At 56.0% G+C, this 16,986-nt stretch overlaps 4 protein-coding genes across 4 annotated transcripts; 2 read left to right on the plus strand and 2 right to left on the minus strand.

Annotated features, from left to right (window-relative positions):
• The first annotated feature begins 1,125 nt into the window (after window positions 1-1,125).
• GGS23DRAFT_557777 (histone-fold-containing protein) lies at window positions 1,126-3,428 on the plus strand. The gene is made up of 4 exons (XM_051515724.1): window positions 1,126-1,735; window positions 1,809-1,942; window positions 2,017-2,135; window positions 2,328-3,428. The coding sequence occupies exons 1-4, from the start codon at window positions 1,451-1,453 to the stop codon at window positions 2,777-2,779; spliced, it is 990 nt and encodes a 329-aa protein (XP_051373826.1). The 5' UTR covers window positions 1,126-1,450; the 3' UTR covers window positions 2,780-3,428.
• Window positions 3,429-4,517: 1,089 nt separating this feature from the next.
• On the minus strand, window positions 4,518-9,305 carry GGS23DRAFT_410428 (MAP kinase). Its single transcript, XM_051513664.1, has 2 exons — window positions 5,378-9,305; window positions 4,518-5,301 (listed from the first exon to the last, which is right to left on the minus strand). Exons 1-2 carry the CDS (start codon window positions 8,901-8,903, stop codon window positions 4,751-4,753), a joined length of 4,077 nt encoding a protein of 1,358 aa, XP_051373827.1. The 5' UTR covers window positions 8,904-9,305; the 3' UTR covers window positions 4,518-4,750.
• Window positions 9,306-10,694: 1,389 nt separating this feature from the next.
• On the plus strand, window positions 10,695-14,646 carry GGS23DRAFT_410503 (DNA replication regulator SLD3-domain-containing protein). Its single transcript, XM_051513666.1, has 5 exons — window positions 10,695-11,574; window positions 11,653-12,354; window positions 12,405-13,147; window positions 13,201-13,766; window positions 13,831-14,646. Exons 1-5 carry the CDS (start codon window positions 11,389-11,391, stop codon window positions 14,457-14,459), a joined length of 2,826 nt encoding a protein of 941 aa, XP_051373828.1. The 5' UTR covers window positions 10,695-11,388; the 3' UTR covers window positions 14,460-14,646.
• GGS23DRAFT_410462 (carboxylesterase family protein) lies at window positions 14,571-16,982 on the minus strand. Its single transcript, XM_051513665.1, has 3 exons — window positions 16,312-16,982; window positions 16,071-16,226; window positions 14,571-15,998 (listed from the first exon to the last, which is right to left on the minus strand). The coding sequence occupies exons 1-3, from the start codon at window positions 16,835-16,837 to the stop codon at window positions 14,833-14,835; spliced, it is 1,848 nt and encodes a 615-aa protein (XP_051373829.1). The 5' UTR covers window positions 16,838-16,982; the 3' UTR covers window positions 14,571-14,832.
• Between the last annotated feature and the right edge of the window lie 4 nt (window positions 16,983-16,986).

Raw genomic sequence — 16,986 nt, forward strand, 5'->3', positions numbered from 1 at the left:
TGCACACATGGGCGCTGGGCCACGTTGCTGCCACGCTGCCAGGCCGTTTGTTGGGCGCGGGTAGGTAGGTGTGTAGATGCATAGTATGTCCATGAGCATAGTCTACGTCCTAGGTATGCATGTACATACACGGCCTACATCCATATGAAACACACCGTGGTCACGTATGCTGACGAATAGTGAAGAGGTAGTTAGTCTATTCGCGGGCGCGCCTCCGACCCCGGCGCCGATCAAACGGGGGGACCAGGCATCGGGAAGGGAAGGCCTCTGCTCGTAACGCGAGTCCAGAGCGAGCGGATGAGTGGAAGGCCGGGAAGACATGGGACATGGGGGGTGACTTACTCTGTACATAACCTAAGTAGGTAGGTAGGTTGTGTGTAGGGATACGCACACCTTGATCATGGCGAAGGGCAGCAATGCCGTAATCAGGGGATGTTTACATATGCCGTGCCTGCTCCCGCCATCCCGGGAATCCCTCCCAATCTCGCCGGCTCTTGCATGGGTCGGCGGGAGCTGGTTCGCCCTGTCGGCCGCCGGCACGCGCGGTGCCTGTGGAGGTACAGCGGGAGTTGATAGGCTGGCGTAATTGGCATATCGTGACGAATCTCTTCGCGACGGCGCGGCGATGGAGAGTGCTACTATGGGAGATGGGGCGGGACGGGGGAGATCCGGAGCTTCTGGCCTGGGTCCGTTATTTGGCGAGAGGAGATTTGTTGGGGGTCTGCGAGAAGTGGGGGGAGGCGTTGGTCCGACATGATGACTGGATGATGCCTGCTAGAGATACTAGAATACAGATATCCTACTACCTGGTTTTAGGTAGAGGTAGGAGATGCTGCGTTGTGCTTGTTGTGGTTATCGAGGGAGATTATCAAGGGAGATGAAAACTGGGGAAGAAAAAAAGAGAGGGAAAGGGCTGACCTATACGTGTATGTGAAGCAGCCGGGCTCTTTACGCGTCTGGAGCGCGTCGTCTCCTCAACGTGGATTAGGGCAGTGGATGGGTACTACGTCTTGGAACGTACCATATACATGCATGTGCGGCATATATTGTTAGCATTCTGAATGTGATAGACACATATTTCACTATCTGGAAGCATGTACTATTACGGTGGTGGGTACTTGGGGACGACGGCCAATTTGGTGCCCCCCCTCAACCCTCGTCTTCTCGCCCTGTAGCTCTTCTTACCCACGACCTCAATTCTATGATTCCACAACTCCATTAAGAATATCAGCCTGTGTTTATACTACGGATTCTGCGAGGAATAAGCCGACCACTGAGCCAACCATAGTCGCTGAATCTATCCACTATCTATTATAATCGACTAGAGCGGTAGCTGGTGTTTTGCTTATCGCGAATCGGCTGGGTAGAACCACCGAAAAAAAAAGCTATCCCAGCCTGACGACCCCTAGCCAATTTGCGAGTCGGTAGTCCCGGCTCTCTGCCCTCCACTATGGTCTCGAGAAGAAAAAGCGATGCCACCGCGGCGAGGCGCAGCAACGTTTCCATGGCTCAATTCGTCTATGACGGCCCGGATACCGATGCTGACACCTCTTCCACCCCCCTCCGACCCGCCGCCACGCCTGCCGGAGCCCCGAAGCCGGCTCCTTCACTAGAGATGGATGCCCACCGTCCTGCCGAAGCGGCGCCGACGTCCGCCGAGAAAGAGAAGGACAAGGAGAAGGACAAGAAGGATGCGGCCAGGGAGAGCAGCATCAAAGATCCTGTTACCATAGAAGTACGCGAAATCTACCACGCCCGCCTCCGCGTGATGGGATAGCATCTAATCGTCTCCTCTCTCTCTCTCGCAGGACCTCAATCTGCCCAAGTCCATCATCACGCGCCTCGCCAAGGGCGTGCTACCGCCCAATACCCAGATCCAGGCCAACGCCACCCTGGCCATGAGCAAGGGCGCTACCGTCTTCATCAGCCATCTGGCTAACGCGTACGTTTGCTGGCCTCCGGGGAGGGGGGGATCATGGTGGTAGCTAACCGGTGGCGTGGCGTGGGCGAATCTAGGGCGAACGAGCACACGCAGAACTCTAACAAGAAGACTATCATGCCCGCCGACGTGTTCGCCGCGCTCGAAGACATCGAGTTCCCCTTCCTTCGCGAGAGGTTGGAGGCCGAATTTAAGAGTACGTCTTGCCTGCCGCGTTCCTCTCTGTCTGGCCCCGCCCTACGTCTATATTATTTACAGACACGCACATATATATGTATGCGCGTGTGTGTGTGTGTGTGTGTGTGCGTGTGTGTGTGTGTGTGTGTGTGTGTGTGTGTGTGTGTGTGGTTATGATATATTGGTTAACGCCGGAGACTCCCAAATCTAGAATTCAACGAGATCCAAACCAACAAGCGGACCACCTACCGCCGCAAGGTCGCGGCTGCAAAGAAGGCCGAGAAGGTCGGCGGCGCGAGCGGTACCTCTGCGGACCCCAACACCTCGGTGCTGTCGACCGCGAGCAACGCTACCGAGTCGCGAGGCGTAGGCGCCGCGGCGCCGCGGTCCAAGAAGCACAAGCCCAACACGCACGACGGCTCGGCCATGGAGATAGACGGCGGCAGCGAGGCCGAGGAGGAAGAAGAGGAGGAAGAGGAAGAAGAGGAGCAAGGCGAGGAGGACGACGAGGAAGAAGAAGAAGAAGAGGAGGAGGAGGAGGAGGGGGAGGAGGAGGAAGGCGAGGAAGACGATGAAGACGAGGACGAGCAGCACGACCGCCTGGAGAATCGCGAGCCACGCGACGACCACGACGACGCCCTCGACGACGGTGATAGTGACTGATGCGGCATCGACACGCCCCGTGCGGGCCCGCGCATATGCGTGTAACCCTGTTGCCGTCACCCGAACATGGCGCTTTATACATACCTACGTACACAGCAGACGGTCAAACCGCGTTACCCGCTCACGCACCCACCTGCCTGGCAGCTCAAGCCCACGACAAGCCCCGTTCACATGCAACACGGGAACGACTCTCCTCCCTCGGGTGGGTGTTAGTGACGGAGCTGAGTAGTAGGGATTATTTTGGTTCTCTACTGCCTCGGCGCCGGCGCGTGCGCACGCTCCGAGGCTAGTTCCGCAAGAGGAAGCCTGGAGACACACGCTCTGGAAAGGAGAGAGGGAGGAGGGGAGCAAAGGTGCTGACTATTGGGGGTGGGGGAGGGACACCGGCACGCTGCTGCATCGCCGTCGCCTCTGGCCTACCCGGATAACCTCGGTCGGTCGGTCAGCTCGTCCGTCCATTACGCGTACCGCGCATCCCCCGTCACATACGTACTACCACCCTGGGTACCTGAGCAGCTGCAGATGGATCGTCTTCGTCGTCGTCTTGTGTACCTACCTATATATCTACCTACCTACCTACCTACTTACCCTCCATAAACACACGTGCGCACACGTGCCTAACCCCTATACTCATCTACGGCTTCCTACCAGCCTTAGCTACGCTGTCCAAGGTACCCGACGTATGTGCATCTTGTATCCTGTCCGGACCTAACCTACCTAGCTACCTTACCTACCTACCTACCTAGACACTCCCTCCTCCCCTCCCCTCCCCTCCTCTCCCCTTCGCGCCACGCCCCCCTTAATCACGCCCAGCCTCGACCTCGTGGACCGGGCCTCGCGAGGGGGGAGCCTGGGGACTGTTCTGCGCCACGTCGCGCCGCGCCGCGCGCGCGCGCTGCCGATTGGGGCGAAGGGGGCGGCGCGGGTCCTCGCCGGCACCGTCGCAGCGGTAGCTAGGCATGCAGGCGTAGGAGGCCTGACTGGTGGGCACGTATAGTAGGTAAGAGGTAGGTCAGTGCGGGCTACCTGCCGTCGTATCATCTAGAGTAAGAAATCTCGCTGTGTTCGGGCGCGCCTATGCGTGCCTAAGCAATGTTCCGTGTCCACGCGATGATCACGGGGCTGTCGGCCCAAGACGTTCGAAACAAGCAGTTAATTATTATTCATCCTCCGCGGATGGATGCGAGAGCGGGCTGGCTCCCGCCAAAGCCGATATATCCCAATGTGATAATCTCACCAAGGGGTATTGTTACGGGACATTCATTCATAGATGTGCCACTCTCATCGGATACATCCTTGTTCAACCTCATCATCATCAGTCCCCCCCCCCGGGCCAAAAAGACCTCCGATTCTTCCGATAAACGAGAGGTATAGGTTAGACGGTGACGCTATTAGAAGAAACGTATTAACATACCGGCGTGTCCCGTCCCCCCGAATTTTGCAACGCCGTCCAAATACATATGCAGAGAAAGCACCCAGCGCCGTCGCTCATGCAACCGGACGTGACATGTAATCCCAAGGCGTACAATACTATAACCCCGCTGGACCCGATCCCGTCGTGGATGTGCACCCGTATACAGCACTAGTAAACTCGTGTCTTTGCGTTCTATCCCGAAAAGAAAAACCTGTCCTCGGTCGTCACAGCATGTCGGGGCTGCTCCTCGAGGAAGCCAACCCGAAGTCTGCCTCCAAACCGTCGCACTGCGAGGCGCTGGGCACGGCAGATTCCGATTCCGAGCGCGCTCGATAGATGGACTCTCGAATTTCCGCTCTCCTCGCCGACTCCTGGGCGGCCTGTACGCTACCACATAGGCTCGGCCAAGAAGTCGCGTCGATTGGTTGGTATGCATTCGGAGAAGGCATCACGCTAGAGGCCTCGCCTGGGGCTGGCGGTCCATCCTGGCTGGACGATGATTCCACATCCCCTTTCGTCTCAGCGACGGGAGGCAATTCTTCGGGCGGCCAGTATCCCTAATAAAAGCCGTCCCCACCTGTGCTTCCCCTGCTGCCTGCCGAAAGGGGATGTGGCGTACTCTGAGCCGAGCTACTGCTTGTATCGCTTGGCGTTGGCGGCTCGACGACTTGGCTGCGGATGCACATGATCCACTCGTGCTGAAGCAGCTCAACCGCGCTCGCCCTCCGCTTGGGATCCCGGGTAAAGCATTTTTCCAGGAAGTCGATCCCCTGAGCACTGAGCTGGTCCGTATTCGGGAGCTGCGGGGGGTTGCCTTGAGCGATGTTGTACATGATTGCCCATTCGTTGTCGAGATTAGACCAAGGCCGGCGGCCGGTAACCATCTCAAGAATCACGCAGCCCAGCGACCACACGTCTACCGCCCCAGCACGGCCCGGGTTTTCACCCTTGATGACTTCGGGCGACATGTACATGGGCGTGCCGGTCATCGACTTGTTGGGCTTCGTGGCGGCGAGGCCGTGGACCAGAGTGCGTCCTTGACGAGCGATAACCTTGGCAGCACCAAAGTCGACGTATTTGATGACACCGTTATGATCGAGGAGGATATCTGCGTAAACACGTTAGATGAGGTTGGGACGGACGAACTAGGAGAGAGAGAGAGGGAGGGGGAGGGGGAAACGCACTTTCTGGTTTAATGTCGCGATGCGCGATGCCGCTTTCGTGGAGGTAGGCTAGCCCCTCTAGAAGTTGTAGCGCGTAAACCATAACGACCTGCTCGTCCTCGATGCGACCATGTTCTAATAAGCCGGCTAGCGATCCGCCCGAGCAGAACTCCATGAAGATGTAGACCCTGTCTCGGTGCACTTCGATGCCGTAGTAAGAGACGACATTGGGGTGATCGAGAACTTCGAGAACGCCCATCTCCTCCTTGATCTGTGTCGCGATTTGCGGTATCAGTTTGGGATCTTGCAGCCGGATTTCTTTAACAGCCATCAGATGGCCCGTGTCCAAGTTCATGGCGGCGTAGACGTTGCCGAACGTGCCACCGCCGACAAAGTGTCCCTGCTGCCACCTCATCGTCACATTAGTGGCAGATGAAGACAAGTACGCCAGCGATCGATCGACTTCGTTAGACACCTCCAGCACTCGTCCGAGTCCCTGACGCTCCTCGACCGTCCGTCTCTGTATCTCGTCGATGTCGGCGAGCCGGGCTAAGCGCTGCTCCTGTAGATCCTTGATAGCTTCGTCGTCTTCTTGCGTTCGGTTCTTGTCAAATCGTTTGAATTTCCCGACGAGATTCTCGATGCGGTCCCGCTCCAACTGTGCCGCCTGGTTCGACTTGGCGCCTAAGATGTCGAAGTGAGAGATGAGAAGCGACATGCAGCCCGATACTTTGGCCCGTAGCTTCGCGTACTCGTCGTCGCCGAGCCCGAGGATGTGCCGACCTCTCGTCATCCCCATCGCAAACTCCAACGCGGGCACCGCCCAACGAAAAGACTTGCGGTCGGTGACTTTGCAGTCGTCGCATATGAAGCTGACCCAATCCAAGCTGAGCTTCGTGAGCTTCATATTATTGATTTGTCGCCGGTTGCTATCCATGTAGAGGAGCGACCGCTGGCCGAACTCGGTCGCGAAGACGAAACAAGTCTGGATGAGCTCCTGGCAGTCTAGGCCCTTGGTTTGCTTTCGGATGATCTCGACGCTGTCCATGAAGGTGTTGGACAGCTTGAAGCTGACCTTTCGGATCTCGAATAGCCTGGTGTTTACCTTGTGCAGATTCGAGCGCGCTTCTACGATGAGATCGAGATGCATATCGATGGTGTCCAAGAAGAGCTTCCTGGCATTGGCCAATCGGCCTTGGGAGCCGTCTGCAATGAGACGCATCTGACCCAGCTTGAGATCGGTCGATTCGAAATTGAGGGATTGAGTGCGTCGGTGGCCAAACCAATGCAATGGGGCTTCTGGACGGAGTATCAGCACATACGGATCCGTAGGGTCCTCGGAAATCTGCTCGTGGAAGCAAGTACGGAGTATGGATTGGACCTCGTCATCGCGGTTGGTAAGGGTTGGCGATGCGATGATTTGGATACCGTCGATTTCATCGACTAGGAAGTGACCAGTGACTGATAGTCGTTCGTACAAGGTCTTGAGGCCCTCGGCACCCAAAGCGATACTCATGTCGGACGCGTTCTCGTAGTGCTCGCTCAGCATCCTCGAAAATCGTTGCAACATCCTCTGCCTGACTCGGACAGAGTCCAGCATTTGCGTGTATCTCTTGCTCATATCGTCTGAGCTCTCTTTTGGCTTCCTCTGGAGCTCGCGCTCGAAGGTCTGGCTTAGGCGATTCAGAGCTTTGTATGTGAGGTTGCTGAATTGCTCAGCGACTTCGATATCGCCCCCGACGAGGTGTCGGCCAATCTCGTTAGCAAAATCCCACTCCTGAAACAGAACCTCAGCTTCCTTGAAAGTGTTCTTATTCCTGCTCAATTTCCAGTTCAACATCTTGAAGTAGTATTTCAGGGCATCGAGTACGACCTGATCAAACGATTCGTCGATGCAGGGAGGCAGATTCCATCCAGGTTGGGGTTGAGAAACCATGAGATTCTCCTGCTTAATTCGGATCGCGAGCTTTAGCAGGATCTCAAATTGCGAGATCATCTGGTCTTGAAGGATGGGCGTTTGCTGAGTTGTCTCTTTCATCTTCCTCGCGTAGGCGACCCTGACCCTGATGATTTCCTCGATCAATCGCGAAGGGAAGCTGATGAGTGTAAGTAGCTCTTCGATGTACGGCGGTAGATGCCGCTTGTGGAAGGCTGCGGAATTCATAATCAGCGTTTCCTTGGCCTTCGCGATCGTGGTCGATATCGGCGTCAGCATGCTTCTCCGAATGAGCGACTTGGTCTTGAGCGCATTCTCCTGCGTCGTAGTTTCGTCATCCTCATGTAGCGACCTAAGACCATCCTCCTTCAGAAGCCGATCGAGAAACGACGTCTCATCGCTCAGACCGTTGGTGCTCGGCGACCTCGACCTCGTCCTCTGGAAGTCCAGGTCGTCGTTTCCAACCCACTTTTTGAGGATCGACAATTCCGTGTTGATCATCTCGTTAGTATTATACCAAGACACGACAGCGTCATAGGCTTCTTGGAACGATTGCGACGTGACTTGCTGGTGAGCGAGGCCCAGTGTTTGCCACGACGGATATACACTCTCGCATTTTTCGATCTTCTTAACGACGTCCCGGACTTGTTCGACGGCAGGCTTACCAGCTGCGGTTTCGCCTTGGACCTCGAATCGAGTAATCTCATCGATAGTCCGGTCTAGATTTCCCCGTGCTTCCTCCACCACCCTCCGCTGTACGGCGAGAGGCCGACCGGTCATCTTGGACCGGATGCCGAGCCATAGTTCAGCTTTATAAGTATTCTTTCCGCCTTGTTGCTCCGATGTCCCGATGAGCCGCTTCTTTTCCTGCTTCACGACGTCGCCGGTGAGGACCGCTGCCAACATACCGTGCCACTCTAGCCGCTCACGGTTGACCGGATCTTTGATGTCTTCCTCGGTAGGTTGGGTATCGTCGATTAAATTCTGGAACATGATGGTCTCGTCGTTTGGGAACCGGTCGTCGAAAACGCCTTCGGACGAAGGGGTCTCGCCCTCCGACTCCTCGTCGGAGTAATCCAGGCTAGGCGTGTACGGGTCGAAGTATCCGTTAGAAGGCCGATCCTGGCGCATCATGCGCAGGTAGGCCGGTTCTTGGTCGCGAAACTTGTCGGCAGGATCTCGTCGGCGGGAGGTAGAGCGAGCTGTCGCGAAAGAAGCTTGGGAAGGAGGAGGGCCTCTCTGCGGAGCGTAGGTGCTGGACGGGGTTCGAGTTACGTGGGGTCTCTGTTGCTGGCGGCCGCTGATGCCATTTGTGACAGCGTTGGAGCCGGTGTCGGCGGCGTTGCTTCGTTGTCGGCCGGCATTGTTGGCAACGGAGTTCGGGGCAAGCGATGCCATGGAGGTTGAAACGCTTCCGTCTCCATACGGGGGAAGAGAGCTAAGCTCATCCTGTCGCTCGAGTTCGTGGGGATCGGCGGTATAATCTTCAGAGGAGCCAGAGCCATCAGAATCGGTGGAAACAGCGATAGGTCTCGGGGGTTTGGCCTTGTCTTGAGCCAGCTCGGCGTCGCTCTGGGAGAATCGAACGGCACGTGGTGATTCGGCCGACATCGTCGAGGAGATGAGGGACGGAACTCGCTAGAGTCGGGATCCGGAATTGGAGAGTGATCAGGCCGGTCATCCGGGAGGCAGCACACTTGCTAATCTTGTCAAGCCGAATGGCGAGAACGAGCTTTGTCCGACGTGATGGTTGCAGGGTTGTCAATAGGGACAGACGATAGGGTCGGATTGGGGTTATTAGCTTGCTATCGAAACAAGCCGCCAAGGACCGTAGTCAGCTTTGTAGCTATCCACGATGGACCAAGCCGGGGTCATCCATGAGGGAAAAAAAAAAAGCCTTTCGCCGTCCACTTTACTTAAGACGACGTGGGATTGACTCGGGCACCGCGGCAAAGATTGCACACCATCAGGCCCTTCCAATTAATTCAGTCGGCGGGTTTCTATAAAGGCAGCTAGCTGGATTGCCGGATGGATCAACTAAGAGATTGAGTGGTTCTGGCGACGAGCAGATGACTCGCTCCGGTTGAGGTGATATGTGCCTACGCGAGGTTGGTCGACTCTATATATATGAGGAGAAGGGGAGAGAGCAAATGAACCGTGTTACAGGGCGGGATCGCTGGGATAGGATGGTGTAGTAAGAGGGCAGGCAGACTGTTGGCGGTGATGGACGTGGAATAGGGTGGGAGGTGGTGGGATGGTAGAGTATAGTGACGATGCCCAGCGCGATGCAGATCTGTATATGTGTATGTATGTGGGCGCGCGCGCGTCAATGTAAGTGGGTACTATGAGGAGGATATACGATGAAGACGGATGGGCGGATGGATAAGAGGTTGATAGCAACGTAGATCCCGTCGCATCAGGAAAGGATAGAGGTGGGAGGAGGTCGGGAGGGCAGGGCTGATAAGTGTGAGGATGCTACTCTACACCATTGCGTCTGTCCGGAGGAGGTTACCGAAGGTAGGTACCTAAGGTAGGTAGGTAGGTACCTACCTCCTACCTTAGGTACATGTAATAGCTAAGGTTCATTGAGGCAGAGGCACCTCCGGTGCTAGCAAAGCGCAATGTGTGCACATGTATATGTACATGTCACCTATACAGATCAGGTTAGGAGGGCCTTCTTGGCACGGATAGGCGCGTAACCTGCCTGACCTTTGGTACCTCCTCAGAAGGGATCCCTGTAGTTACCTAAGAGAAGAGGTATCCGTCCTGCTTACCGGTAGGTGCATGGGTAGGCTGGAGCCAGTGACGCGCACGATAAGGTACCTACCTCTATTTCTCTGCCGTCCTCATTAGTCGGGCAAGAAACTTGCATATGCAACTTCCCTGCTCATGGTTAATCGGACGAGGGAAGCGCTGAGGATAAGGGGGGAAGTTGGTAGACAGGCTGTAGGCGTGGGATAAATCTAGTGGCGTTGATTGGATGTAAGTCTACCTCCTGACTTGACCGGCAGGTAGGTAGGTACACCCTGAGGAGGGTAAGATTATGAGTGTAGAGATGTACATACCTAACATAATTGTACGTACCCACATTTGGTTCGATACGTAGGTACCTAGGTACCTATAGTACAACCTTGCTGATAGTCGATTCGGAGCTTCCCTTTACTGTCGTTCCTGCTGTCGGAACATGGAACATGAGTTATGGCAGGTACCAAGCGGACCGTCTCAGGCACTTAACCCCACAATGTCACACCTTCGGAATAAGTTCTCCGGCCGGCGAGAAGACGGGGCAGCATACAGGTATGGCAAAGTCCTGGAAATTTGAGGAGAATCTAGAGGACACCACGTGCCTAACCTACCTAGCACACAGAACCAACACTCCTAGGACGCTTTACATATGTAGGCACCTTAAGCAGGCATATTGCCAATACCACGTCTTCTTTCCTGCGGGGTTCCAGCAGTTGCGATGATCTATAGGTCTGTACCTCTACACATAGGTAGAGGAGGTGCCTAACTACCTAAACCAATACAGGTATGTACATGGTACTTCTCACTCCGCTGTGTCCGAGGGACTGGCGGGGTGCAACAACACTTGTCTGTAACGTGCCTATGTACCCCTCATCGCGTGTAGTGTGTGTTTTACGTGTTATCGAAGACGTGACGCGTGAAACCACATCCCATCACTAAAAAAAATAAAAAGAGGTATCTCTTGGGAAGCGGTGTGGTCTGTGCACCTCCCAATTCCTCGAGCATTTGCGGCCTGTAACGTCGAAAACACACGACGTACCGCGGTACCTGAAGGCATCTGTTCTAAGTACATACCTGCACGGAATCTTCTACACGGGTACCTACGTGCGGTTACTCCCCGTGTTGTTGTACCTCACTCCTCTCTACCAGTACATGATAATTCTTCTCGGCACCATCAAAACCACCACCCCATTATAATCCAAGCCGGGGTTCATAGACTCCGTTACCCTCTCTCTGCTCAAGGCGGACGTCCTTCGCTGCTAGATTGATATTCTTGGCCTATTTCTTTTCCCCCCTCCTCCTGCCTCTCGTAAAGCGTGCTAATAGATGGAACCTGTTTCTGCCTCCTTATATGCCGTTGGGAGCTCCCGGTCCAGACGCGTCGCGTCAGCCGCCCGGCGGGATCCTGATGTCGTCGCCCGAAGCCTTCCTCAAGCCCCAAAGCCGTGGCGGCGCTGCCACGGCACCCCCGGGCCGGAAGCGCAAACGGGACTCTGAGGCCATGGAGGAGTTCCTCAAGCCTTCGATTGTAGTCAAGGTAGGAAGCCAATTGGCCACTCCTTATGCTGTTTTTGGCCTATCTACGCTGGTCGCCTCGCCGCTGAACGAATTATAGCCATATCCCCCAAAGCTCACCCTCAAGCCTCGGAGTCTCCAGCCTCTGATGCTTCTCCCTCGAGAATATCTTCAGCTTTCCTTCCTAGATCTCTCCTCCCCCCACGGCAGTTTCGAACCCTCCCGATGCTTCGAATCTAACATCAAGATTCTAGACCTCGAAGGTCGCATGGCCTCCGTTGTGCTCATTGCTCGGCTGGAAACCGACAAGACGCTTTATGTACTAGAGCGTCAGAAGGATTGCCTCTATACTCTATGTCAACTTGGGTCTTGGGTCGACCTCCAAGAGCTGGAGCGGTTGGCCACCGTGTCTTGCCCTGGGTTGATCGAATGCCGGCCAAAGACTTCGAGGGACATGAGCACGTCACACCCGTTGACAACCCCCCAGTTACATCACGACACCAAGAAAAGGAAACTGGCCATAGAAGCCATACAGGCACTCGTAAAAAGGCCGGCGAGATCCCGTTCTGTTTCGACGCCCACGCAAAATTTCCCCCCTGCCGAGTCTTCTGCGCTGCACCAGGCCGATGCAGAATCCCACCCCGAGAGCAATGACGCTATCCAGCGCCCATCCCTTTCTACGGTGCCCGGAACCCAAGCAGCGGCGCCTTCTGAATTGGACGATGCCCTTACTCCCCCGACTGCGAGTGGTATCTTTGACAATATTCGAACTCAATATTTGGAATCGCTTTATCATTCAATGGTAGGCTCCTGTCTAAAACTTGGCGCCAGTAGCTGTCTAACATCTACAAGGGTTCTTTAGGGTATTTCGCCAAGGGCCCTCTGTCGCGAGCGCGCGCTACTTTCCATCTAGATTGTGACTCAAATCTTGAAATGAACGACCTGGTAGACTTCCTGAAGAGCCTTGTTATGACAACCGCTCAGATTGACAAGAAATACCGTGAGACAATTCCGGCCATCATATCCAAGATGAAGCCCATATTTCAAGATTCGGATGTCGAGCAAGGCACTATCAAGTCCCGGAAACGGAAAGCGAAGAAGATGAGGATAGGTAAAGATGGCTTGTATCCGATGGAAGCTGATCATATTCGGAAGTGGTGGACTACTCAGAAACCACAGACCAAGGGTGATGAGACGATGACGACAGACGAGCTTCACGAGATAAAGCTTCAGATAGCGTGCTTACGGTCCAGGGAGACGCAACTGCAGATGATAATGATCCTCGAGATCCTCGCGTTGGAGCCATTGACAAGACCGGAGAATAGCAAAGATTCGGAGTTGCCAGGCCTGTCTGCTCCTGAAGGGGGACTTACAGAGGTAAACAAGGACGTACTCGCCAAGAAACGTAGTCGGCACAACTTTCCATCTCTCCTCGATATTCACGCGGACCGGTTGTGTATCTGGCAGTCTACTGCGCTAGAAGGAGTTAAATTATCGGCCGATCCTCACGCGAGCAGCGGCTCCGAGGCGCAGAAACCATTAGGGGCCGTGTCAGATCCCCTGAGAGACTTCTGCGTCGATATCATCGTGCCATTGTAAGATTGCCAATAACTAAGCTCCGAAACAGACTACTGACAAGTTACCACAGCTTCTCTGCCCGGTTACCAGAACAGTGCGACTCACTCAACCGTAAGCTGGGTGGGCCAGTTATGATGCCGCCGCCGTTACCAACACATCTCAAATCTAAGAAGTCGGAAACTCCCATAAAACCGAAACAAAAACCTAGCGTACCAAAGTCTAAGTTAGTGACAAAACGCCCCGCGTCTTCTAGGCCGTCCGTGGCACTTGAAAGAGTCCTTTCCAGAGAGACCGAGAGGCAGCGCCGGAGCATATCGCGAGGTCCTGGCGGAGTGATCGCCTTGATGAGATCTGTTTCGACTCCTATGTTAAAACGGGAGATTAGCGAGCCGTTATCTATGACAGGCATTCCCAAAGCAGACTCGACCGTATCCCAAGAGAAGGCGGCGCCTCCGTTCATGTCTACGTCTATTAGACGAAAGTCGGAGGCCGAGAAAGCGAAGAAGGAGGCTCTGGTTAACGCAGAGCTGCAAGATGCCATCACCGTTCTTAGGCGGCCTAATAGGGAAGTTGTTGGGAAAGCTATGGCTGAGGCAGCTGAGAGGCGAGCTACAATCAGCCTTTCTCAACTGAAGAGTAAGTCGATATTATCCCTATAGCATAACCTCACGCCTTGGTCGCGATACTGACGAGTCCATAGAGTCGCGGAAACCAACCCAACATCCACATTCTCAAAGTGTTGTGAAAGCAACTCCGATCGGGAAGCGCTCCATAGATGTACTAGGGAACAATCAGCGAGCTCGGCCCCAGGATGCAAAGTCTGTTGAGGCGGACCAAATCCCCTCATCTTCGTTGATTCCTGCGTCGGTGCCTAGGAGACGGAACCACGAAGTATCCTTTGCGTTTGACAAGTCCCCAGCGCCGCCGAGCTCGCAGGCGCGGGCAGACCTCGTCCAAGCGACGCCCTCCAGGCCGTCGAATTTAAAACAGAGCTTCTTGTCCGTCCCGAGAGTCGACGAGACGCCGATTCTCGCGTCATCGCCGATTCCTATGTCCCGGAAGCCATCGCTCAAGGGTTTTCGGGACAGCGGGATCGAGATGCCGACTTCTCCCATCGATGAGATCACCGAAACCCCCATCAAGCCTCGCCCTCCCCCCGTATCGTCAGAAAGACTCATAGCAGTTACACCTATCAGAAGAGTATCGAATCAGAGTAGGGCATTTGCTGAAAGTCCAACCGCCATGGCTAAAGACAGGGGAGATCAGCGTGGCAAACTGTCTATTTTTGAGCGGCTGGGCTGGGATGACGACCTAGATGAACTTGGCTGAAGAGTCTGCAAAAGGGCCCGCGAGATCTAGACATCACCACATCCGATCGGTCGGGGATCTGGGTCAGGATATTTGTGGATTGCTCACGGGCGATAATGAATGACGAAGCTAATACGAAAGCATGCATCAAAGGCGTTTTTGGACATTGTAGCATTACTAGGCATGGCATATAGCATTTATAGATATAGGTTTAAAACCTTACGAAAGGGGCCCGAGGGAGAGCTTATCAGTAGCGTAAGGCCTTGATTGAGACGGAGAGCGACAAGTCAGACTTGGTAATAGATAAACCCTATTTTGTATTCTTCCTGTAGGCACTAGACGACTCACGTCATGGTGATTCGAAATAGCTAGCACCCAGACAACCACCCACGCATTAATATCTCAGCTGCTGGACGATCTCATAGGAGTTGAGGAACGCGCAGCGCTCGCGCAGCTTCTGCGCCGCGACCGCGGGCTCCGCGGCGGGGCCCTCGACGGCAGACAGGCCTTCGAACGGCCCGCCTGCGACGAACAGGAAGTAGTCTCCCAGCCACTTCTGCTCCCCGCCGGCCTCCTTTGCCTCTCCCTCGGCGGCGGCGGCGATCGGGAACGCGGGCGCGAACCCGGCGAACGTGTCGCGGCCCGGCAGCCCGGGGGCCCCGACGCTCGCGAACGTGGACCAGGAGCGGGACGCGCGGGACGCGAGCGCGTAGTCCGAGGGCGAGGCGGCGAAGCCCCATCCGGGTATGTCGTAGCGCGACAGGTTGCCGAAGATGTACGCGAACTCGGACGTGTGCACCACGCCGAGGCCCCGGAGCCCGTACAGCTCGGCGAGCATGGAGTCGAGGATCGTCTGGTTCCACGAGTACAGGTACGCGGCGGCACCGTCTCCGGCGAGAGCCGCGCCGAGTCGCACGGCGCCGCACGTCATGAGCACGTCGCGGTAGATGCGTGCCGCGCGACGGAACTCGCTGGCGATGCCGTTCGCGGCGTCGGCCGGGGGCTGCGGGAACGAGTCCGACGGATACAGCGCGAGTAGGGCGTCGAGCGCTGACGCCGACAGGCCCGGGAGGTAGGCGCGGACGAAGGCGCGGACGTCCTCGGGGGTAGTGGCGTCCTCGGGCGCGCCGAGCGCCAGGTCGTCCTCGCACCAGCCGAGCATAGCGGAGGTGACGCCGCGCGAGAACCGGCCCTCCGTGAGGAGCTGCGACGGTGCCGCCGGCAGGAAGTCCCCGTCAACAGCGGGTAGCCAGATATCGCCGTTGTTATGCGCGATATCACCGACGGCCGTATTCTCGGCGGCAGCCTGTAGGGCGGAGACGTCGAGCGCGCGAAGGCAAGCCACGGTCTCGGGCGAATTCACGTCAGCCGTCTCGGGGCTGGCGCCGGTAGAGTTCGAGGTGCCGCCACAACCAACGTCCTCGACAATAGCGCGGAAGGCGTCCGCGCTGAAGGTGCCCGTAATCCCGGGTTCGAGCGCCGTGCTCTCGACGATGACCTGCCGGAAGGGCGCAGGCCGTGCCCCGCCATAGGCGAGGATCTGCATGGTGACGGCCAGACCTAAAATCGGGCCCTGTGTTAATTCCTACCTCGCGTACTTTACAACCCAAGAGGGAGGGACGCCGAGCTTACCTCCCGAAGACTGGCCGAAGATCGTGACCCGTTCGGGGTCGCCCCCGAATTGCTTGATATTGTCGCGCACCCACTCGAGAGCGAGGCGTTGGTCCCTTAGGCCAGCGTTTTCCGAACCTTCTGCCTCGAGGGCGTCGGATTGCGCGAACCCGAAGACTAGTGACATTTTTAGAATCCGTGACAGTGCCTTCGACTTTCTCCGACTTGAATTCTAGAACAGAGGGATGGGTAGGCTCTTTACCCCCTACGCGATAATTCATGCCTACGTGGATGATGGGGAGCCCATTCTCCACGGACTCGAGAATCAAGCCGTCCGGTGCGGTCGATAGTTCCTGAGTTTGGCCGGCCACGAAGCTACCTCCGTAAATAAACACCATTACGGGCAGCAGCGGGCGGTTCTTCCCAGAGGGGAGACCTCTTGGTCGCGCCACGTTCAAATTGAGACAGTCCTCCGAGACTTCGGTCGTATTGGACAATGTGAGCGGCGGGATGCCCTCTCCCAGGGACTGGATGCAGGGTGGACCATAGGACCGGGCATCGAAGGTGCTCCCCGGCACGGGTACAAAAGGCCGCGGAGGCTTGAAGCGGTTAGGACCGCTCGTGTCCTGCCCGTACGGGATGCCCAGGAATACTTCGATCCCGTTACGACGCAAGCCGCGGTATGTAACGCCGCTCAAGTCCACGGCTAGCGGACCGTCTGAGATCGCGGCCCCAACGGCGCCGCCGCCGCACAGGGCCAATGTGCCGAACAGGGAAAGTGGTCGCATGCTTCCTCGCCGATCGTGAAGGTCGAATGCTTTCCTCGCTGTCTGTAGTTGAGCCAAAGGCTCACACAAGGGATCAACCCCCTCATTATATGTAAGGTCTGATAGGGGAATCCCACCTCAGCAGCGGATATCCATTCGTAACAGGATGA

Source organism: Durotheca rogersii (assembly GCF_024521655.1).
Source record: "Durotheca rogersii strain YMJ 92031201 chromosome Unknown GGS23scaffold_5, whole genome shotgun sequence".
In the NCBI taxonomy this organism is placed as follows: Eukaryota; Fungi; Ascomycota; class Sordariomycetes; order Xylariales; family Xylariaceae; genus Durotheca; species Durotheca rogersii.

Excerpts from the sequence above, each read along its gene's own strand:
- GGS23DRAFT_557777 (XM_051515724.1), top strand. The coding sequence starts at position 1,451 with ATGGTCTCGAGAAGAAAAAGCGATGCCACCGCGGCGAGGCGCAGCAAC. Across the intron at positions 1,943-2,016 it reads ATCAGCCATCTGGCTAACGC|GGCGAACGAGCACACGCAGA; the intron begins GTACGTTTGCTG and ends GGGCGAATCTAG. Across the intron at positions 2,136-2,327 it reads GTTGGAGGCCGAATTTAAGA|AATTCAACGAGATCCAAACC; the intron begins GTACGTCTTGCC and ends TCCCAAATCTAG.
- GGS23DRAFT_410428 (XM_051513664.1), bottom strand. The coding sequence starts at position 8,903 with ATGTCGGCCGAATCACCACGTGCCGTTCGATTCTCCCAGAGCGACGCC. Across the intron at positions 5,302-5,377 it reads TCGCGACATTAAACCAGAAA|ATATCCTCCTCGATCATAAC; the intron begins GTGCGTTTCCCC and ends GTGTTTACGCAG.
- GGS23DRAFT_410503 (XM_051513666.1), top strand. The coding sequence starts at position 11,389 with ATGCCGTTGGGAGCTCCCGGTCCAGACGCGTCGCGTCAGCCGCCCGGC. Across the intron at positions 11,575-11,652 it reads AGCCTTCGATTGTAGTCAAG|CCATATCCCCCAAAGCTCAC; the intron begins GTAGGAAGCCAA and ends AACGAATTATAG. Across the intron at positions 13,148-13,200 it reads GTCGATATCATCGTGCCATT|CTTCTCTGCCCGGTTACCAG; the intron begins GTAAGATTGCCA and ends AAGTTACCACAG.
- GGS23DRAFT_410462 (XM_051513665.1), bottom strand. The coding sequence starts at position 16,837 with ATGCGACCACTTTCCCTGTTCGGCACATTGGCCCTGTGCGGCGGCGGC. Across the intron at positions 16,227-16,311 it reads CATGAATTATCGCGTAGGGG|TCTTCGGGTTCGCGCAATCC; the intron begins GTAAAGAGCCTA and ends AAATGTCACTAG. Across the intron at positions 15,999-16,070 it reads CTTCGGCCAGTCTTCGGGAG|GTCTGGCCGTCACCATGCAG; the intron begins GTAAGCTCGGCG and ends GCCCGATTTTAG.